This window comes from Engystomops pustulosus, chromosome 1 (assembly GCF_040894005.1).
Source record: "Engystomops pustulosus chromosome 1, aEngPut4.maternal, whole genome shotgun sequence".
NCBI classification, from domain to species: Eukaryota; Metazoa; Chordata; class Amphibia; order Anura; family Leptodactylidae; genus Engystomops; species Engystomops pustulosus.
Genome location: NC_092411.1, coordinates 297,782,691 through 297,805,579, shown reverse-complemented (window position 1 = coordinate 297,805,579; position 22,889 = coordinate 297,782,691). Strand labels below are relative to the sequence as shown.

At 48.6% G+C, this 22,889-nt stretch overlaps 1 protein-coding gene and 1 long non-coding RNA gene across 4 annotated transcripts; one reads left to right on the top strand and one right to left on the bottom strand.

The window, feature by feature from the left end:
* Nucleotides 1-357: 357 nt before the first annotated feature.
* On the bottom strand, nucleotides 358-13,416 carry LOC140084195 (uncharacterized). Of its 2 annotated transcripts, XM_072126435.1 has the most exons (9): nucleotides 13,333-13,416; nucleotides 11,331-11,544; nucleotides 8,115-8,267; nucleotides 7,914-8,037; nucleotides 4,231-4,328; nucleotides 3,851-3,926; nucleotides 3,699-3,781; nucleotides 3,498-3,606; nucleotides 358-1,403 (listed from the first exon to the last, which is right to left on the bottom strand). In XM_072126435.1, the coding sequence occupies exons 2-9, from the start codon at nucleotides 11,487-11,489 to the stop codon at nucleotides 421-423; spliced, it is 1,785 nt and encodes a 594-aa protein (XP_071982536.1). In that variant the 5' UTR covers nucleotides 11,490-11,544; nucleotides 13,333-13,416; the 3' UTR covers nucleotides 358-420. The 2 variants fall into 2 exon arrangements, with proteins under 2 accessions (XP_071982536.1, XP_071982537.1); XM_072126436.1 differs by lacking the exon at nucleotides 13,333-13,416 and having other exon boundaries at nucleotides 11,275-11,347.
* LOC140084237 (uncharacterized) lies at nucleotides 13,376-22,889 on the top strand. 2 transcript variants are annotated; one of them, XR_011849953.1, is made up of 3 exons: nucleotides 13,376-13,503; nucleotides 21,283-21,425; nucleotides 21,512-22,889. It is a non-coding gene; the product is annotated as an uncharacterized lncRNA (long non-coding RNA). The 2 variants fall into 2 exon arrangements; XR_011849952.1 differs by having other exon boundaries at nucleotides 21,283-22,889.

Below are 22,889 nucleotides of genomic sequence, written 5' to 3'. Positions count from 1 at the left end.
GCGGCAAATTGCCCTGGGTTTTTGGCGCACGTGATCGGATTGTGGCACATCGGCGACGGCTTTCACGCCCCAGAAATCGGGGGGCGGAATTTAAAACTGTGGAATTTAAAAACGAAATTGTGTTGCAAGATCAGCACTCACATGCACCGGGAAGAGGAAGGTGAACTCCGGCGGATCTCAGCCCGGAAGCAACACATGCAGGAAATTGGACACATGACCTTAGTGAATCGTGGCAGACACGAATCCTCGTCGGACAATGCACCGCAGGATCGCGACAGGACCGGTTAAGTAAATCTGCCCCATTACGTGCAAATAAAACCCTCAACTGGTCACACATAGAAACACAACACACACACATAGAAAAGACATCTTGTTTCAAAATATCTTAAGGTGGTGTTTTTGTCTTTCCCACGCGTCATATCAAAGCTGCCGGTTCTCTGTGTGTCTTCTCTGGTGATCCCTATGTTTAGCTTTACTAATAAAACATTTCCCACATTCAGTACAGGAGTAGGGCTTCTCCCCCGTGTGAGTTCTCTGGTGTATAACGAGAACGGCTTTTTTGGTAAAACATTTCCCGCACAGTGCACATGAGAAAGGCTTCTCCCCCGTGTGGCTTCTCTGATGATCCACAAGTTTAGCTTTAGTAATAAAACACTTCTCACACTCCGAACACGAAAATGGCTTCTCCCCCGTGTGACTTCTCTCATGTCTTATGAGGTTGGATTTTGACGTAAAGCATTTCGCGCACTCTAAACACGAGTACAACCTCTCCCCTGTGTGGATTTTCTCGTGTGTCGCCAGATTTGATTTCGTAGTGAAGCATTTGCCACATTCTAGACACGCGTAGAGTTTCTCTCCCGTGTGAATTCTCTCGTGCTTGACCAGATCTGATTTCTGCACAAAGCCTTTCCCACATTCGAGGCACGCGTAAGGCTTCTCTCCCGTGTGACTTCTCTGGTGTCGGACAAGACTCGACTTATCCGTAAAGCATTTCCCACATAGTGAACAGGAATGTAGCTTCTCTCCTGTGTGAATTCTCTCATGAGTCACCAGATTGGATTTCGATGTAAAACATTTCTCACATTCTGCACAGGAGTATGGCTTCTCTCCCGTGTGAATTCTTCTGTGCATGAAGAAACTTGAGCTTTTTGTAAACTGTTTTCCACATTCCCCACATTGAAACCTTTTCTCTTCTTTGTGACACCTTGTTATGGACACAACCTGTGATTGGTCAGAAGAAGGCATCACATGACTGGGGAGGTTATATGGTAATTGTGTATCGTGGAGTCCCCGTCTGAGTGTAACGAGGTTTTCTCCTGACGAGATCTGCATCATCTCTTCATCTTCTTCTTTATAATTTAACAGGAACATGAAGGTCCCCTCAGCGTTCACACCGGGATTCTCTGGTAGGGATAAAATTAAGAATAGAATTGCAAAATTATTTTTATATAATTTAAAAAAATATGATAAAAATAAATAAAATAATAATAATTATTATTATTTTTCCGGGAAACAAGTAGAAACTTTTAAAACACCTGGTCTCCTATGGAATGCAAATAATGGAGAAAATGTATCATATGCCGACACTCGTGCAACAGTGTATAATAGAGGCCCCGCCCACACCAGTCCTGCCGGATACATCAAGAGGCGAGATTGCAGGTCAAAATTACACCAGGTCCGTCATGGCATAGTTTTGCGTAAAAAACTGCAAAAATAAGTTCAGTATCTTCTGAATTCTGCAGCTTTAAATCACTTTACAACACGTGATGTGACGTCGTTACAGATGTTTGAAGATGGATGTGTGAACCAGCACCGATCACAAGTGTTTGCTGGTAAATGCTGCCAACATGTGGGTGCCGCCATCTTGGTTTGGGATCGGCGCTCCCCATGACATCATTGGGTAGTGACGATGTGTTGTTATGACAGCCCAGAGTCTATATAACACTCCTGGGCCGGTCACTGTTGAAGATCTAGTGTAGTGATGGAGAACCTTTTAGACACCGAGTGCCCAAATTACAACAAGACCCGCTCATTTATCGAACAACACAGAAATGTAATTAGTGATTTATACTCCGTCTCTGTCACAGCTTTCATTCATATCAGCACCCGGGGGAAACCAATAAAGCAGGAAATAGAAGAAATTTGCATGATCATTGTAGCTTCCCTCCAGGGTCCCATAAACAGGAAGAATTGTCAGGGCCGGAGCAGGAGCTACAATGATAATCCAGATCTGTCCACACCTTCCCACTCCTCCAGTAGTCCCAGGTAGTCCTGTCACTTTAAAATACCACGGCAAGTCCTGGGCTGTCTGGGACTGCAGGAAGATAACTGGAGTCCTCTCTGGTGATGGCCTGAGTGCCCACAGAAAGGGCTCCGAGTGCCACCTCTGGCACCCGCGCAAAAGGTTCGCTAACAATGATCTAGTGCAAGACTACAATATACTGCAGTACAGCTGCATTGAAGTATATGGTAGGAAGAATCAGACCTTCAAGGGTTAAGGTCCTCTAAGAGGTATGCAAATACAGTAAAATGTCAAATCAAAAATCCTTATAAGTCAAAACACCCCTCCTTCCCTAGAACGTATCAAAATAAACAAAAAAAAAAACATAAACATGTCAGGTATCGCCATGTGCCCAATGGATCCAAATTTAATAAAACTGTTATCCCCTGCACCAAGCTCCGTAACGCAAAATAGTGGGCAAATGTCCGAAAAGCAACTTTTTCAACTAAATAGATGAAACAAAGACATTTTTTCGTACAAAATGTTTCAATTTTTAAAATCTATTCAAACCTAATAAAACCTTCATAAATTCGGTCTCTCTGGGATCATATGGACCCGAAGAATAAAATGCAGGTGTCCACTGGAGCGCACAGGGAAAGCTGTAAAGAAAGTTTTTGTAAATTTCAGAATTTTTTTTACAGCTTCCCAGAAAACGATGTGAAAGATTAAATTTGGATAATAATATGTGTAATTGGTTACGCTCTGTACACGGAAAACTAATAAACTTATGGGCTAAAAGTAAAATAAAATCAAATGTATAAACAAATAAAGTCCTAAACAGATAAGGTCTTCTCAGTCCTAAAAGTTCCATCCTCAAAATATAAAAACTATTATCCGATGTGGTGAGTGCTGGAATGGAAAAAAAAATTCTCCACTTTGTCAATATTTTGAATAAAAAGTGATGGAAAGGTCACAGAGTCGCCACAATGTTATCACTGAAGGTCCTGCATCATCTCATCCTGTTCGTGGCCTCTCTGTGGTTGGACCTCACAGTGAAAGCCGTGAATATGAACCTCGCGAGAAAATGGGGCTTCCAGGATTTAGGCACCGATGACCGATCACCGCTACTGGCTGCAGCGCCGTCCCATTCAACCAAACTGAAGTCTGAAGACCAACCACGAAACTATGTACAGCGCTGTGCATGAGCGAAGCGACCACGACACTCGTAGGTTGTCTCTTCCCTCTGATAAAACCAATGAATTATGGTCGTTTATACCTGTGGTGACATCTAGCGCTACGTCCTCCTCCGCTTCATTCCTATAGCGGGGATCTCCCCTCGTCCTCTCTTCTCCTGCCTCCAGTGTCGCATCGGTCAGATATTCTCCCTGACAAAAGCATACAAAAAATCTAAACATGACCACACCTGCAGGATCGAGCCACCGGCCTATAGAGAGATGGAAGGGGGCAGCTCCACTACCTGGTGACTCCCCAGCATCTCGGCACATTCCTCTGGGAAGTCCTGGGAGCACGGAGGACTGGGACATCCCTCTGGAGAATCATCTGTAGGAGACAAAGGACAGATGACGAGAGGTGTCGTTAGATAACAAGCAATGAGCCTCCTCTCCTTACTCTGCACATGTGTGTCCTCTGTGTCCTCTTCTGCTCCGTCTATCACCTCAACCTTAATCGCAAGTAGATTTCCATCCTGGAGAGAGAGGAGAATCAGCCGCAACGCAGTAACGTTATAGTTATGTTCTGTAGGGTGTAGGCCTCATTTACTGAGATGTGACCGTGAGACAACCTCGGCCACGTGACTGACTGATGGACATGACGTCCACCACATGGAGCGTAGGAAGGCCTATGGCTTCCAGTTGTTGGACCCCCCTCCCACCCCTTACATATGTGAAGAGACTATGGTCAGGGTTTACATGTGTTTTGTGTTTTCTTTTCCACATTTTGGTAAAGTATCACATGCATCTTCTGAACGCAGCCTGAACCATATTCTGCACCTGATGACTGACTGCAGGGTTAGGTTCTTCCTCTGGACAGTCCTGAGAATGCAGAGGACTGGGACTTCTCTCCTGTTGGTTTCTTCTATTAGATACTTCTGTGGAGACATAAACACACAGTGATGGGGGACACTGTCCTAGGTATCAACAGAGTAGGGGATAATAATATTATAGGTGGGTATAGGCCACCGGTGGGCCCCTGAGTTGGGTGGGTCCCTGAGTTGGGTGGGTCCCTGTGTTGGGTGGGCCCCCAGATCCTGCATTAGTATTGCTGGACAAGGTACCCGATCTGTAATTTATGCATATATTTAGCATAGAATATCTCAACTATCCTGTGTATTTAAAGGGTCGGACTGGCCCACCGGTGTGCTGGGAAAGCACCGATGGGCACCCAACATCTTTTAGCTCTGCCCCCGCCCCAACTGCCACTGACTCTGCCCCCGGTGTCTATGTCAGCACTTCAACTCTATCTGTGTCCGCTATTATCTCTCTGCATCATCATTGTTCCCCTGCTGAAGCTGTGATGCCAGAAGACAAGGAGTGAATATGTCATCATCTGCCGGCATCACAGCACAGAGGAAGAAGAGAACAGGAGAGCTGCTGGGGAACGGGGACAGGTGAGTATGTGGTGTTTATTTTTTTTATTAACTTGAAACAAGTATAAGAGAACAAATGTGAGGGGGGGCACAATTTGGGGGGGGGTGAGAGGGGTACCACACTATAGGGGAATATGAGAGGGCACCCACAATATGGGAGGAATATGAGAGGAGGTCCACAATATGGGGGGTATATGAAAGGGTCCCACAATTTAAGGGATAGATGAGAGGAGGAGTAGATGAGAAGGGCCACAATATAAGGAGGAGATGAGAGAAACCACAATACGAGGGGAGATGAGAAGCCACAATATGAGCGGCAGGTGAGGGCCCACAATATGAGGAGGAGATGAGAGAGACCATAATATGAGGGGAAGATGAGTGGCCACAATATGAGTGGGAGGTAAAGGACCACAATATGAGGGGGAGATGAGAGGCCATAATATGAGGGGGAGATGAGAGGCCACAATATGAGGAGGAGATGAGAGGCCACAATATGAGGAGGAGATGAGAGGCCACAATATGAGGGGGAGAGGAAGGGCCACAATATGAGGAGGAGATGAGGGGCCACAATATGAGGAGGAGATGAGAGGCCACAATATGAGGGGGAGATGAGAGGCCACAATATGAGGAGGAGATGAGAGGCCACAATATGAGGAGGAGATGAGAGGCCACAATATGAGGGGGAGATGAGAGGCCACAATATGAGGGGGAGATGAGAGGCCACAATATGAGGAGGAGATGAGAGGCCACAATATGAGGAGGAGATGAGAGGCCACAATATGAGGGGGAGATGAGAGGCCACAATATGAGGAGGAGATGAGAGGCCACAATATGAGGAGGAGATGAGAGGCCACAATATGAGGGGGAGATGAGAGGCCACAATATGAGGGGGAGATGAGAGGCCACAATATGAGGAGGAGATGAGAGGTCACAGTATGAGGAGGAGATGAGAGACCACAATATGAGGGGGAGATGAGGGGCCACAATATGAGGGGGAGATGAGAGGCCACAATATGAGGGGGAGATGAGAGGCCACAATATGAGGGGGAGATGAGAGGCCACAATATGAGGGGGAGATGAGAGGCCACAATATGAGGAGGAGATGAGAGGCCACAATATGAGGAGGAGATGAGAGGCCACAATATGAGGTGGAGATGAGAGGAGACAATATGAGGAGGAGATGAGAAGTCACAATATGAGGAGGAGATGAGAGGCCACAATATGAGGGGGAGATGAGAGGACACAATATGAGGAGGAGATGAGAGGCCACAATATGAGGGGGAGATGAGAGGCCACAATATGAGGGGGAGATGAGAGGCCACAATATGAGGGGGAGATGAGAGAGACCATAATATGAGGGGAAGATGAGTGGCCACAATATGAGTGGGAGGTAAAGGACCACAATATGAGGGGGAGATGAGAGGCCATAATATGAGGGGGAGATGAGAGGCCACAATATGAGGAGGAGATGAGAGGCCACAATATGAGGAGGAGATGAGAGGCCACAATATGAGGGGGAAATGAGAGGCCACAATATGAGGGGAAGATGAGTGGCCACAATATGAGTGGGAGGTAAAGGACCACAATATGAGGGGGAGATGAGAGGCCATAATATGAGGGGGAGATGAGAGGCCACAATATGAGGAGGAGATGAGAGGCCACAATATGAGGAGGAGATGAGAGGCCACAATATGAGGGGGAGATGAGAGACCACAATATGAGGAGGAGATGAGAGGCCACAATATGAGGGGGAGATGAGAGGCAACAATATGAGGAGGAGATGAGAGACCACAATATGAGGGGGAGATGAGAGATCAAAATATGAGGGGGAGATGAGAGATCACAATATGAAGGGGAGATGAGAGGCCACAATATGAGGGGAGATGAGAGGCCACAATATGAGGGGGAGATGAGAGATCACAATATGAGGGGAGATGAGAGGCCATAATATGAGGGGGAGATGAGAGGCCACAATATGAGGGGAGATGAGAGGACACAATATGAGGGGAGATGAGTGGCCACAATATGAGGAGGAGATGAGAGGCCACAATATGAGGGGAGATGAGAGGACACAATATGAGGGGAGATGAGAGGCCACAATATGAGGAGGAGATGAGAGGCCACAATATGAGGGGGAGATGAGAGGCCACAATATGAGGAGGAGATGAGAGGTCACAATATGAGGGGGAGATGAGAGGCCACAATATGAGGGGAGATGAGTGGCCACAATATGAGGAGGAGATGAGAGGCCACAATATGAGGGGGAGATGAGAGGGGCCACAATATGAGGAGGAGATGAGAGGCCACAATATGAGGAGGAGATGAGAGGCCACAATATGAGGGGGAGATGAGAGGCCACAATATGAGGGGGAGATGAGAGGCCACAATATGAGGGGAGATGAGAGGCCACAATATGAGGGGAGATGAGAGGCCACAATATGAGGGGAGATGAGAGGCCACAATATGAGGAGGAGATGAGAGGCCACAATATGAGGGGGAGATGAGAGGCCACAATATGAGGGGAGATGAGTGGCCACAATATGAGGAGGAGATGAGAGGCCACAATATGAGGGGGAGATGAGAGGCCACAATATGAGGGGGAGATGAGAGGGGCCACAATATGAGGAGGAGATGAGAGGCCACAATATGAGGGGGAGATGAGAGGCCACAATATGAGGAGGAGATGAGAGGCCACAATATGAGGGGGAGATGAGAGGCCACAATATGAGGAGGAGATGAGAGGCCACAATATGAGGGGGAGATGAGAGGCCACAATATGAGGGGGAGATGAGAGGCCACAATATGAGGGGGAGATGAGTGGCCACAATATGAGGGGGAGATGAGAGGCCACAATATAAGAGGGAGATGAAAGGGGCCACAATATAAGAGGGAGATGAGAGGCCACAATATGAGGAGGAGATGAGAGACCACAATATGAGGGGGAGATGAGAGGCCACAATATGAGGAGGAGATGAGAGGCCACAATATGAGGGGGATTTTTATCCTCCTTTGGACAGTATAGCAATAACAGTCTTGGTAACCCTGATAATCGCTGATTGCTCTATGTATGGACATGTCTCGTCTCACCTTGATGTAATAATGGCTGGTGGTCCTCCATCATGACGTCCTGGTACAGGTCCTTGTGTCCTTCTACATACTCCCACTCCTCCAGGGAGAAATAGACGGCCACATCCTGACACCTTATAGGAACCTGACACACACAATGACACAGTCATCCCCCGGAGCCTCCATTACTGGATCATGTCCCAGCATTCCCAGCAGTGTCACCTCTCCAGTCAGCAGCTCCATCATCTTGTGGGTGAGATCTAGGATCCTCTGCTCATGTATCTGGGGGTGAGGTGGTGGATCGATGATGGGGCCCTGACACCATCTCCCTGTGATGGGAGTCACAGCTGTCGTCTTCTGCACTATTGTGTAATCCTGTGTATGGAGAGAAACACCAAGGGAACTGAACCTCAACCATAAACATCCATCAAGGAGATAGAACGGGTCAACATCCTAGGATGGGAATAAATATATGATCAAGGGGGGATCTGCTCAATCCCCAGAACAGGCAACATAAAACCCACCTGCCATAGAAGTCAACGGAGCTCCACTGATGTCTACCTGACTGCTCCTGGGTTATCTTCTGCTGCTTTGCTCAGTATCCTGAGCCAGAGCAGAGCGGCACCAAGAGCAGGAGAGGACCCAGGAGAAGTAAGTACTTGGCAGCTGTACTGTACTGCTCTCGGGTTCTCTAGTACTCCTGGCACAGCTCTGCTCTGAGGGAAAAACAGAGAAGAGTGGCACATGATGTAGGAGAGAAGAAGCTGCAGTGGGCTGCAAGAAGCAGAAGAGGGGTCTCCAGTATCATTATTAGTCTGCTCTGGGGTCTCCAGTATCATTATTAGTCTGCTCTGGGGTCTCCAGTATCATTATTAGTCTGCTCTGGGGTCTCCAGTATCATTATTAGTCTGCTCTGGGGTCTCCAGTATCATTATTAATCTGCTCTGGGGTCTCCAGTATTATTATTAGTCTGCTCTGGGGTCTCCAGTATTATTATTAGTCTGCTCTGGGGTCTAAAGTATTATTATTAGTCTGCTCTGGGGTCTCCAGTATCATTATTAGTCTGCTCTTGGGTCTCCAGTATTATTATTATCTGCTCTTGGGTCTCCAGTATTATTATTATCTGCTCTTGGGTCTCCAGTATTATTATCTGCTCTATTATCTCCAGTATTATTATTAGTCTGCTCTGGGGTCTAAAGTATTATTATTATCTGCTCTTGGGTCTCCAGTATTATTATTATCTGCTCTTGGGTCTCCAGTATTATTATTATCTGCTCTATTATCTCCAGTATTATTATTAGTCTGCTCTGGGGTCTAAAGTATTATTATTAGTCTGCTCTGGGGTCTCCAGTATCATTATTAGTCTGCTCTTGGGTCTCCAGTATTATTATCTGCTCTTGGGTCTCCAGTATTATTATTATCTGCTCTTGGGTCTCCAGTATTATTATTATCTGCTCTATTATCTCCAGTATTATTATTAGTCTGGTCTGGGGTCTAAAGTATTATTATTAGTCTGCTCTGGGGTCTCCAGTATCATTATTAGTCTGCTCTTGGGTCTCCAGTATCATTATTAGTCTGCTCTTGGGTCTCCAGTATTATTATCTGCTCTTGGGTCTCCAGTATTATTATTATCTGCTCTTGGGTCTCCAGTATTATTATTATCTGCTCTTGGGTCTCCAGTATTATTATTATCTGCTCTATTATCTCCAGTATTATTATTAGTCTGCTCTGGGGTCTAAAGTATTATTATTAGTCTGCTCTGGGGTCTCCAGTATCATTATTAGTCTGCTCTTGGGTCTCCAGTATTATTATCTGCTCTTGGGTCTCCAGTATTATTATTATCTGCTCTTGGGTCTCCAGTATTATTATTATCTGCTCTATTATCTCCAGTATTATTATTAGTCTGGTCTGGGGTCTAAAGTATTATTATTAGTCTGCTCTGGGGTCTCCAGTATCATTATTAGTCTGCTCTTGGGTCTCCAGTATCATTATTAGTCTGCTCTTGGGTCTCCAGTATTATTATCTGCTCTTGGGTCTCCAGTATTATTATTATCTGCTCTTGGGTCTCCAGTATTATTATTATCTGCTCTTGGGTCTCCAGTATTATTATTATCTGCTCTTGGGTCTCCAGTATTATTATCTGCTCTTGGGTCTCCAGTATTATTATTATCTGCTCTTGGGTCTCCAGTATTATTATTATCTGCTCTGGGGTCTCCAGTATTATTATCTGCTCTGGGGTCTCCAGTATTAATATCTGTTTTGGCAGTCTCTAGTATTAGGCCGCATTTACATGACCGTAGGGGCTTGAGACCCTTAATACACACCCCCTAGACTACAAATACATCAAAATGGTCATCATTATTAATCTGCTCTGGGGTCTCCAGTATCATTATTAGTCTGCTCTGGGGTCTCCAGTATCATTATTAGTCTGCTCTGGGGTCTCCAGTATCATTATTAGTCTGCTCTGGGGTCTCCAGTATCATTATTAGTCTGCTCTGGGGTCTAAAGTATTATTATTATCTGCACTGGGGTCTCCAGTATTATTATCTGCTCTTGGGTCTCCAGTATTATTATTATCTGCTCTGGGGTCTCCAGTATTATTATCTGCTCTGGGGTCTCCAGTATTATTATTATCTGCTCTTGGGTCTCCAGTATTATTAATATCTGTTTTGGCAGTCTCTAGTATTAGGCCGCATTTACATGATCGTAGGGGCTTGCGACCCTTAATACACACCCCCTAGACTACAAATACATCAAAATGGTCATCAACAGCAAGACTCCAACTCTGATCCCACAGCCCCAGCCGAAGTTACACTTACTGGAGCACCAAGACCCCTCGGATATATATATAGATGAAGATTATATTCAATAATACATAACCAAAGGATAATACAGATTCACCAAATACTCCACAATCCATTAACAATTTCATCCAAAAATTCAGAAAAATGAATGTCTGGGAAGATGTTGTGGAAAACTCATTGGACCAATAAAGTATGTGGCTCCTGGATGCAGCGGGTGTCCCTATGGTGTGGGCGCGGATACGGAGTGCGTCGTTATGGTAGCACGCGTGACGTACATTCATTTGTGCTTGTTGTGTATACACGCTTCTGCTGCGCGGCTTAAGTTGGGGGCGTGCGTCACGTGCCCAGCGTGTCAATTTGGCGTTCTCCATTTTGGGACCCTGTACAAGCTGCCACGTGGTACGTCCTGACAAGGTCCTGGTAGCCATTACTTCCATGTGGGATATGAGGTGGATACTTCATTGTCCGGCGTCCACCTCTGTCCCAGACTTTCCTTTTCTGGATTTTTGGATATCAATGGATCGTGGATGATTTGGTGAATATGTGTTACTGGTGGTTTCCTTCTAGAAGTGTTGGACCTGTTTATGTAATCGCCAATCCCCGGATATGTAGAGAAGTCTAGAGTAAGTGTCACCTCTCCCGTCAGCAGGTAGATGATCTCCAAGGTGAAGTTTAGGATCCTCTTGGTGACCTCCTTTTGGTCCAGGTCCATCCCTGGTGGGTCATCCAGGAGAAGGATGTGAGAGAACCGACATCTGATGAAAAATGACAAAAGAGAGAGGCTCCGACTCATAGAACGGTCTCACCGAGCACAGGCGTCACGGCATGGTAGCGGGGTATCCCCAATCCTGTGGGTATGAGAAGCGGTGGCAGGTTAGGTATATACTCTACTGCTCCATTAACTTTCTATGGAACTGCCGGAGATGTGCAGCCTTCATGTGCTGCTGAGGCATTATGGGAAACGCATGGGGATAGATTTATTAAAAGTAAGAAAAACAGACAAAATTGTGGATCACAAATCTGTTAGGTATAAAAGGGTTTTACCTATAAAGGAAAGTTCCCAAATTTCAATCCCCTAGTGATGGTTACACAATACAGATAATTTTTGGCCCCTTTTTGTACAATTTTTTTCAGTGTTATTGCTGTTTAAGCCCCTATCACTCTCCGAGCAGACACTTGATGATCCCTCTGTGCTGTGAGATGCTGTGTGCTGACAATGTGCTTAGATTTTCAGGGTACAGGGTTTATATACACTTTCATTTACCTTCTAAACATCCACTAGTATCTGACACATAGAAAGAGATGAGATGGATATAAGACACAATGTGGTACATGTATCAAACTTTTGACTTGCCTTTTTCTGCTGGACAGGAAGTACCCGTGTCTGTAGAGCTGCTGATGCTGGACAGGACCTCCTCACACGCCCCTCTGGGCTCTGTACCCCTGATCCCGGGACATATTGGGGGTAATTTACTTACCCGGTGCATTCGCGTTCCAGCGACGCGTTCTGTGTGGAGGATTCGGGTCTTCTGGCGATTCACTAAGGTAGTGCGCCCGATGTCCACCAGGTGTCGCTGCAGCGCTGAAGTCCGTCGGGTTGTATTGGAGTTCACCGTCCTACCCTGGGTGCAGGTAAGCGCGTGTCAAGCGACACTTTTTTTTTTTTAAATGCTGCAGTTTTTCCTGATCCGTCGGGTTTTCTTACGGCTGCGATGCGCCACAATCCAATCGCGTGCACCGCGGGTAGTGACGCCGCGCCCCAGCACCGCGGGTAGTGACGCCGCGCCCCAGCACCGCGGGTAGTGACGCCGCGCCCCAGCACCGCGGGTAGTGACGCCGCGCCCCAGCACCGCGGGTAGTGACGCCGCGCCCCAGCACCGCGGGTAGTGACGCCGCGCCCCAGCACCGCGGGTAGTGACGCCGCGCCCCAGCACCCCGGGTAATGACGCCGCGCCCCAGCACCGCAGGTAATGACGCCGCGCCCCAGCACCGCAGGTAATGACGCCGCGCCCCAGCACCGCAGGTAATGACGCCGCGCCCCAGCACCGCAGGTAATGACGCCGCGCCCCAGCACCGCAGGTAATGACGCCGCGCCCCAGCACCGCAGGTAATGACGCCGCGCCCCAGCACCGCAGGTAATGACGCCGCGCCCCAGCACCGCAGGTAATGACGCCGCGCCCCAGCACCGCAGGTAATGACGCCGCGCCCCAGCACCGCAGGTAATGACGCCGCGCCCCAGCACCGCAGGTAATGACGCCGCGCCCCAGCACCGCAGGTAATGACGCCGCGCCCCAGCACCGCAGGTAATGACGCCGCGCCCCAGCACCGCAGGAGGTGTCTCCAGAATGCAAAGAAAGACGTAAAACCCAAGTCCTGAGCGACACTAATGTACTGACCATCAATGTCACTGCATATTGAGATTATTTCCTGCTTCCTGTGACCGGAGGATACGGACCCTGCTACATTGTATCTCTTTACTATCATTTAATGACAATAGTAACTAATAGAGAATTGTTTTATTAAAATAAATGCGCAAGTTTGATGCAATAGAAAAGCGCAGATAACGCAGAGCAGCCGCCGGGTGTGCACGGAGACGTGCGGTGGCTGATAACAGAGACACCAGCGACTGCACCTACCTCAGGCTAAACCCCGGCTCCTCCGCAGATAGAGCTCCAGGACCTGCCGTGACGTCACAGTCATGTGACCGGTCACGTGACGAAGCCGAACCATTGCGTGCAGAGGAAAAGGACCTGTGATGACGTCATGATCAGCTGATCGGTCACAAGGATAAAAGACAAACACACCTGGTAATGCTGGGAGTTGTGGTCTTCCCTTCTGATATCCTATAGTAACAGCTTGGACATGCTGGGAGTTGTAGTCCTCTCCACTTCTGATATCTTATAGTAACAGCCTAGACATGCTGGGAGTTGTAGTCCTCTCCTCTTATGTTCTATAATAACAGTCTGGGCATGCTGGGAGTTGTGGTCTTCCCTTCTGATATCCTATAGCAGTGATGGCGAACCTTTTAGAGACCGAGAGCCCAAACTACAACCAGGACCCGCTTATTTATCGCAGAGTGCCAACGCAGAAATGTAATTTGTGATTTATACTCCCTTCTCTGTCACAGTTTTCATTGATACCAGCACCTGAGGCACCAATAAAGCAGAAAATAGTCCCAGGTACAGCTGTCACTTTAAAATAGCTCTGTGCACAGCAAGTCCTGGGCTGTCTGGGACTGCAGGAAGATACCTGGAGTCATCTCTGGTGATGGCCTGAGTGCCCACAGAAAGGGCTCTGAGTGCCACCTCTGGCACCAGTGCCATAGGTTAGCCATCACTGGACTATAGTAACAGCCTGGACATGCTGGGAGTTGTAGTCCTCTCTTATATTCTATAATAACAGTCTGGACATGCTGGGAGTTGTAGTCCTCTCTTATATTCTATAATAACAGTCTGGGCATGCTGGGAGTTGTGGTCTTCCCTTCTGATATCCTATAGCAGTGATGGCGAACCTTTTAGAGACCGAGTGCCCAAACTACAACCAGGACCCGCTTATTTATCGCAAAGTGCCAACGCAGAAATGTAATTTGTGATTTATACTCCCTTCTCTGTCACAGTTTTCATTGATACCAGCACCTGAGGCACCAATAAAGCAGAAAATAGTCCCCAGTAGAGCTGTCACTTTAATATAGCTCTGTGCACAGCAAGTCCTGGGCTGTCTGGGACTGCAGGAAGATACCTGGAGTCATCTCTGGTGATGGCCTGAGTGCCCACAGAAAGGGCTCCGAGTGCCACCTCTGGCACCAGTGCCATAGGTTAGCCATCACTGGACTATAGTAACAGCCTGGACATGCTGGGAGTTGTAGTCCTCTCTTATATTCTATAATAACAGTCTGGACATGCTGGGAGTTGTAGTCCTCTCTTATATTCTATAATAACAGTCTGGACATGCTGGGAGTTGTAGTCCTCTTCACTTCTGATATCCTATAGTAACAACCTGGACATGCTGGGAGTTGTAGTCCTCTTCACTTCTGATATCCTATAGTAACAGCCTGGACATGCTGGGAGTTGTAGTCCTCTCCTCTCATGTTCTATAATAACAGTCTGGGCATGCTGGGAGTTGTAGTCCTCTCCTCTTATATTCTATAATAACAGTCTGGACATGCTGGGAGTTGTAGTCCTCTCCTCATATTCTATAATAAGAGCCTGGACATGCTGGGAGTTGTAGTCCTCTCCTCTCATGTTCTATAATAACAGTCTGGGCATGCTGGGAGTTGTAGTCCTCTTCACTTCTGATATCCTATAATAACAGTCTGGACGTGCTGGGAGTTGTAGTCCTCTCCTCTTATATTCTATAATAACAGTCTGGACATGCTGGGAGTTGTAGTCCTCTCCTCTTATATTCTATAATAACAGTCTGGACATGCTGGGAGTTGTAGTCCTCTCTTATGTTCTATAATAACAGTCTGGACATGCTGGGAGTTGTAGTCCTCTCCTCTTATATTCTATAATAACAGTCTGGACGTGCTGGGAGTTGTAGTCCTCTCCTCTTATATTCTATAATAACAGTCTGGACATGCTGGGAGTTGTAGTACTCTCTTATGTTCTATAATAACAGTCTGGACATGCTGGGAGTTGTAGTCCTCTCCCTCTTATGTTCTATAATAACAGTCTGGACATGCTGGGAGTTGTAGTCCTCTCCCTCTTATGTTCTATAATAACAGTCTGGACATGCTGGGAGTTGTAGTCCTCTCTTATATTCTATAATAACAGCCTGGACATGCTGGGAGTTGTAGTCCTCTCCTCTTATGTTCTATAATAACAGTCTGGACATGCTGGGAGTTGTAGTCCTCTCCTCTTATGTTCTATAATAACAGTCTGGACATGCTGGGAGTTGTAGTCCTCTCTTATATTCTATAATAACAGCCTGGACATGCTGGGAGTTGTAGTCCTCTCCTCTTATGTTTTATAATAACAGCCTGGAAATGCTGGGAGTTGTAGTCCTCTCCTCTTATGTTTTATAATAAAAGCCTGTACATGCTGGGAGTTGTAGTCCTCTCCTCTTATGTTCTATAATAACAGTCTGGACATGCTGGGAGTTGTAGTCCTCTCTTATATTCTATAATAACAGTCTGGACATGCTGGGAGTTGTAGTCCTCTCCTCTTATGTTTTATAATAACAGCCTGGAAATGCTGGGAGTTGTAGTCCTCTCCTCTTATGTTTTATAATAAAAGCCTGTACATGCTGGGAGTTGTAGTCCTCTCCTCTTATGTTCTATAATAACAGTCTGGACATGCTGGGAGTTGTAGTCCTCTCTTATATTCTATAATAACAGTCTGGACATGCTGGGAGTTGTAGTCCTCTCCTCTTATGTTTTATAATAACAGCCTGGAAATGCTGGGAGTTGTAGTCCTCTCCTCTTATGTTTTATAATAAAAGCCTGTACATGCTGGGAGTTGTAGTCCTCTCCTCTTATGTTCTATAATAACAGTCTGGACATGCTGGGAGTTGTAGTCCTCTCTTATATTCTATAATAACAGTCTGGACATGCTGGGAGTTGTAGTCCTCTCTTATATTCTATAATAACAGTCTGGACATGCTGGGAGTTGTAGTCCTCTCCTCTTATGTTTTATAATAACAGCCTGGAAATGCTGGGAGTTGTAGTCCTCTCATCTTATGTTTTATAATAAAAGCCTGTACATGCTGGGAGTTGTATTCCTCTCCTCTTATGTTCTATAATACCAGTCTGGACATGCTGGGAGTTGTAGTCCTCTCTTATATTCTATAATAACAGTCTGGACATGCTGGGAGTTGTAGTCCTCTCTTATATTCTATAATAACAGTCTGGACATGCTGGGAGTTGTAGTCCTCTCCTCTTATGTTTTATAATAACAGCCTGGAAATGCTGGAAGTTGTAGTCCTCTCCTCTTATGTTTTATAATAACAGTCTGGACATGCTGGGAGTTGTAGTCCTCTCTTATATTCTATAATAACAGTCTGGACATGCTGGGAGTTGTAGTCCTCTCCTCTTATGTTTTATAATAAAAGCCTGGACATGCTGGGAGTTGTAGTCCTCTCCTCTTATGTCCTATAATAAAAGCCTGGACATGCTGGGAGTTGTAGTCCTCTCCTCTTATGTTCTATAATAACAGTCTGGACATGCTGGGAGTTGTAGTCCTCTCCTCTTATATTCTATAATAAGAGCCTGGACATGCTGGGAGTTGTAGTCCTCTCCTCTTATGTTCTATAATAACAGTCTGGACGTGCTGGGAGTTGTAGTCCTCTCCTCTTATGTTCTATAATAAGAGCCTGGACATGCTGGGAGTTGTAGTCCTCTCCTCTTATATTCTATAATAACAGTCTGGACATGCTGGGAGTTGTAGTCCTCTCCTCTTATATTCTATAAAAAAAAAGCCTGCACATGCAGGGTTGTTATAGAAATAACTGAGTGTGACTCGCCCATCATTTAAACCCATAACAACCAGAGACCATAGGACACATTATAGGAACCTACCATGTGATTTAATGAATTATGAGGCAAATGTTCCTTGCGAATGCTACAGCGACCCGGATGCAGGAACATATCTTGTTTAATCCCTGTGCTGAGGGGTTTTGCTGAAAAAACAATGATAAAATTCCGGACCTTTGGAAAGCTGGGTGCAGAATGGCTGCCGTCATATACGAATAAAAGGACTTTTAAAAGATGATGAAAACATTTAAAGCAGAACATTTAAAATTTTAAAAATGATGAATTTCTCAAAAAAATTGCAAATTTCAGGGTTTTTTAATGTTAACGTTTAAGTGTTCAATAGTTATAACCAAAAAGAGGCGGAGCCTTTAACGTACAAACTGCTTGCGTCCTGAAGGGGTTAAAGACCAAGTTAAATTTTACGATGATCTGTTATACAAATGGATATAACTTTGTGCTTGATGTTATTTATCGTCATGAATGTAACTAATTCTTTTCAGGACATTTTTGGCAGGAATTTGCTCGTATCAATGGATTTGTATCTTATTTAGTTTTCTTATATTTTTAAGAATCCTTTTAGATTTCCACATTAAGGCAAATATTTCAACATAAATAGTAATAAAAACATGTAAACAATTATCTCAGGAAGTTTAACCCATAAAGGAAGGAGGAAGGTGCATATTTTGTATATTGGACTAAAATTGTCATTATGCCATTTATATTCTGATGGGGCTCCTGCGACCCCTCTCCCCGGTCCTCTCCTGCGAACCCTCTCCTGGGTCCTCTCCTGCGACCCCTCTCCAGGGTCCTCTCCTGCGACCCCTCTCCAGGGTCCTCTCCTGCGACCCCTCTCTCGGGTCCTCTCCTGCGAACCCTCTCCTGGGTCCTCTCCTGCGACCCCTCTCCAGGGTCCTCTCCTGCGACCCCTCTCCCGGGTCCTCTCCTGCGACCCCTCTCCCGGGTCCTCTCCTGCGACCCCTCTCCCGGGTCCTCTCCTGCGACCCCTCTCCCGGGTCCTCTCCTGCGACCCCTCTCCCGGGTCCTCTCCTGCGACCCCTCTCCCGGTCCTCTCCTGCGACCCCTCTCCCGGGTCTTCTCCTGCGACCCCTCTCCCGGGTCCTCTCCTGTGACCCCTCTCCCGGTCCTCTCCTGCGACCCCTCTCCCGGGTCATCTCCTGCGACCCCTCTCCCGGGTCATCTCCTGCGACCCCTCTCCCCGGTCCTCTCCTGCGACCCCTCTCCCGGTCCTCTCCTGCGACCCCTCTCCCGGGTCCTCTCCTGCGACCCCTCTCCCGGGTCCTCTCCTGCGACCCCTCTCCCGGGTCCTCTCCTGCGACCCCTCTCCAGAGTCATCTCCTGCGACCCCTCTCCAGGGTCATCTCCTGCGACCCCTCTCCCGGTCCTCTCCTGCGACCCCTCTCCCGGGTCCTCTCCTGCGACCCCTCTCCCGGATCATCTCCTGCGACCCCTCTCCCGGGTCATCTCCTGCGACCCCTCTCCCGGGTCATCTCCTGCGACCCCTCTCCCGGGTCATCTCCTGCGACCCCTCTCCCGGGTCATCTCCTGCGACCCCTCTCCCGGGTCCTCTCCTGCGACCCCTCTCCCGGGTCCTCTCCTGCGACCCCTCTCCCGGGTCCTCTCCTGCGACCCCTCTCCCGGGTCCTCTCCTGCGACCCCTCTCCCGGGTCCTCTCCTGCGACCCCTCTCCCGGGTCCTCTCCTGCGACCCCTCTCCCGGTCCTCTCCTGCGACCCCTCTCCCGGGTCCTCTCCTGCGACCCCTCTCCCGGGTCCTCTCCTGCGACCCCTCTCCCGGGTCATCTCCTGCGACCCCTCTCCCTGGTCATCTCCTGCGACCCCTCTCCCGGGTCCTCTCCTGCGACCCCTCTCCCGGGTCCTCTCCTGCGACCCCTCTCCCGTGTCCTCTCCTGCGACCCCTCTCCCGTGTCCTCTCCTGCGACCCCTCTCCCCGGTCCTCTCCTGCGACCCCTCTCCCCGGTCCTCTCCTGCGACCCCTCTCCCCGGTCCTCTCCTGCGACCCCTCTCCCCGGTCCTCTCCTGCGACCCCTCTCCCCGGTCCTCTCCTGCGACCCCTCTCCCCGGTCCTCTCCTGCGACCCCTCTCCCCGGTCCTCTCCTGCGACCCCTCTCCCGGGTCATCTCCTGCGACCCCTCTCCCGGGTCATCTCCTGCGACCCCTCTCCCGGGTCATCTCCTGCGACCCCTCTCCCGGGTCCTCTCCTACGACCCCTCTTCCGGGTCCTCTCCTACGACCCCTCTCCCGGGTCCTCTCCTGCCACCCCTCTCCCGGGTCCTCTCCTGCCACCCCTCTCCCCGGTCCTCTCCTGCGACCCCTCTCCCCGGTCCTCTCCTGCGACCCCTCTCCCGGTCCTCTTCTGCGACCCCTCTCCCGGGTCCTCTCCTGCGACACCTCTCCCGGGTCCTCTCCTGCAACCCCTCTCCCGGGTCCTCTCCTGCCACCCCTCCCCCGGGTCCTCTCCTGCGACCCCTCTCCAGGGTCCTCTCCTGCGACCCCTCTCTCGGGTCCTCTCCTGCGACCCCTCTCCAGGGTCCTCTCCTGCGACACCTCTCCTGCGTCCTCTCCTGCGACCCCTCTCCCGGGTCCTCTCCTGCGACCCCTCTCCCGGTCCTCTCCTGCGACCCCTCTCCAGGGTACTCTCCTGCGACCCCTCTCCCGGGTCCTCTCCTGCTACCCCTCTCCCGGGTCCTCTCCTGCCACCCCTCTCCCGGGTCCTCTCCTGCGACCCCTCTCCCGGGTCCTCTCCTGCGACCCCTCTCCCGGGTCCTCTCCTGCGACCCCTCTCCCGGGTCTTCCCCTGCGACCCCTCTCCCCGGTCCTCTCCTGCGACCCCTCTCCCCGGTCCTCTCCTGCCACCCCTCTCCCGGGTCCTCTCCTGCCACCCCTCTCCTGGGTCCTCTCCTGCCACCCCTCTCCCGGGTCCTCTCCTGCGACCCCTCTCCCGGGTCCTCTCCTGCGACCCCTCTCCCGGGTCTTCCCCTGCGACCCCTCTCCCGGGTCCTCTCCTGCAACCCCTCTCCCGGGTCCTCTCCTGCGACCCCTCTCCCGGGTCCTCTCCTGCGACACCTCTCCCGGTCCTCTCCTGCGACCCCTCTCCCGGGTCCTCTCCTGCGACCCCTCTCCCGGGTCCTCTCCTGCGACCCCTCTCCCAGGTCTTCCCCTGCGACACCTCTCCCGGGTCCTCTCCTAGTTTACAGGCGCACCGTGTGCCTCCCTTTGCCCCCTCTTTCCTGCAGTAGCCTCACTCACCTGTCCTCGTTCCAGCCACGGTCTCCTTGCTCTGGCGTGTGTGCACCCGCCTCTTAGGGCGCGTGCACACCAGCATTCTAAGATTTAAGGTGCGCCCCCTGGCCGGCTGCCTTTTCCTTTTGAATTCACGGTCCCTTCCTGTGTCCTCTGCTGGATCTTTGTGCCTCGTGCCTGAAAGAAACCATTGTGACCCCGACTCCGTTCCTGACTTCACTCCTGTGCTACCTGACCTGACCTTCTGATACGTCCCCGACTGTCTTCTGATTCTGCACCTCGCCTTGCTGCCAATGTGGACAAAGTCATCCCTTTGTAGCGACCTGGTGGTTCCACGTCGTGACAAATCCCACCCACTTTGCGGCGGGCTTTGATGAAAACCAGGTGCCACTTAGACTCCGCCCCCAGGTGTAGGCTTACGTCATCGCTTGGGGTGGTCTAGTGGGTCCACTACCCCTGATCCTGATATATATATATACCCTCTTTACATTTTCTCTGTAACTATAAATATACTCAGGGTCGGATTATTTCATCTTTGATCGTACATATTATAAACTGATTTCGGGTACAGATATGGGAGTGCGCTGTGCGTCCTCACATGCCAATATGTTTTTAGGGTAGTTGGAGGAGAGACTTGTATAAACTACTGATACTTTCTATGTGGCGGGCTGGTACCGCTACATCAATGACATTCTGCTACTCTGCACTGGGTCGGTGAAGAGTGCTAGTTATAATTGCCCATTAATGTAGTAATCCTTGGCACATAAGATTGTCTGATCTCACCACATTACTATACCGGAAAGAAACTGCCACTAACAATCTACTTTACCTTTCCAGCTTTCACCCACAACAGCTGAGGACGGGGACAATTCCTGGGAGTCAAACGCGATTTCAGCAGCGAATGTGACGTTACAAGAAATGCGCTGGATTTAACACATTTCTTCCAGACTCGAGGTTATCCCCGGAAGGTAGTCTCAAAGGTGTGTATTCCCAGAAACAGACAAGATCTACTAACACCTAAAATACGGCCTACGGACTCTAAACCTTGTTTAATTACAACTTACAGTAACCAATGGATGGAAATTCGGAAAATTTTGGAGCAAAACTGGGGGATCCTACAGAGTGATACACGGCTAATTCCATATATTACTGAGAAACCAAATATCACAGCAAGAAGGGCCAGAAATATTACTGATATCTTAACTTCCAGCCCCTTCCAGCGTCCCCCTGTATCTTTGGGTCGTGGATATGGCTGGAAAGGTTCCTACCCATGTGGAGAATGTACCGTCTGTCCTCACATGCTTCACACATGTGGATCCCACTCATCACGGCACTTTTAGGATAAAAGACTATATAAATCGAAATCGATCATTTATCTGCTACTAAGCTCCTGCCCGAAGTTGTATGTGGGCCAAACAACTCAGGATCTCCACCAAGAGATTCCAACATCTCCTTCTACACTGCATCGTCTGATCTACAGAAAGCTCCCATCCGTAGCCTCACATTTCTGACATGACCACACGAGATCTCCATGTAGTCGGCCTGGAAAAGACTCCACAAACCATTCGAGGAGGTAGCGCCACCTCACAATTACTCTGAAGGGAATCCACGCAATTTACACATTGGACGCCATAACTCCCGGGGGTCTATATGAAGAACTGTTGTAATGATGTACACACATTTTTCATGCATTGGAGATTTACTCCTCGTCCGATATCTTAAGACTCTATAGCTGTGGTGGCGAACCTATGGCACGGGTGCCAGAGGTGGCACTCGGAGTCCTCTCTTTGGGGACCCAAGCCATCACCCAGCACAAAGGTCATCTCTCAGGACTCAAGACCTGAATGAAGGAGGACTTTAGAGGGAAACTACAATAATAATCCAAATTTCTCCTCCTTTCTTCTGTCTTGGTGTCCTCAGGGCGCCTATACGTTTGAAACCTGTGTGTTACTTTAAATTGGCGTATGACACTTTGCGAAAAATCTATGGCTTTTGCTTGTAGTTTCGGCACTCACTGCCATCACTGCACTATAGAATTCGCATGCACATTTTTTGGGGACCCCTTAAGGATATTGAGCGGTAGGGTCCCCCTAGTATGACACTTTAATACTTAGTCTTTGTAGTCCAATATAATTCACGGTCTTTTGTGTCATTTTTTAGGTGATACATGTTATCATCTCATACACATTAACCCTTAGATGGAGACGCTGTATTCTGTTCTAGATACATGAGAACATGGACGTCTCCATCTCTGGATATACGACTACACAGAAGTTTCCATCTTTTCATCTTGGGAGATGGAAACCAGTGTTGCATTTTTTGGATTTTCCTCTGGGGCAGTCTACACCTCCGTATTTAGTCAATCAACATTATAAACGCTAGAGATTAGTTCGGACAAAAATCTACAGTTGAAAAGGATCAACAATAAAATTTTTCTCACAATA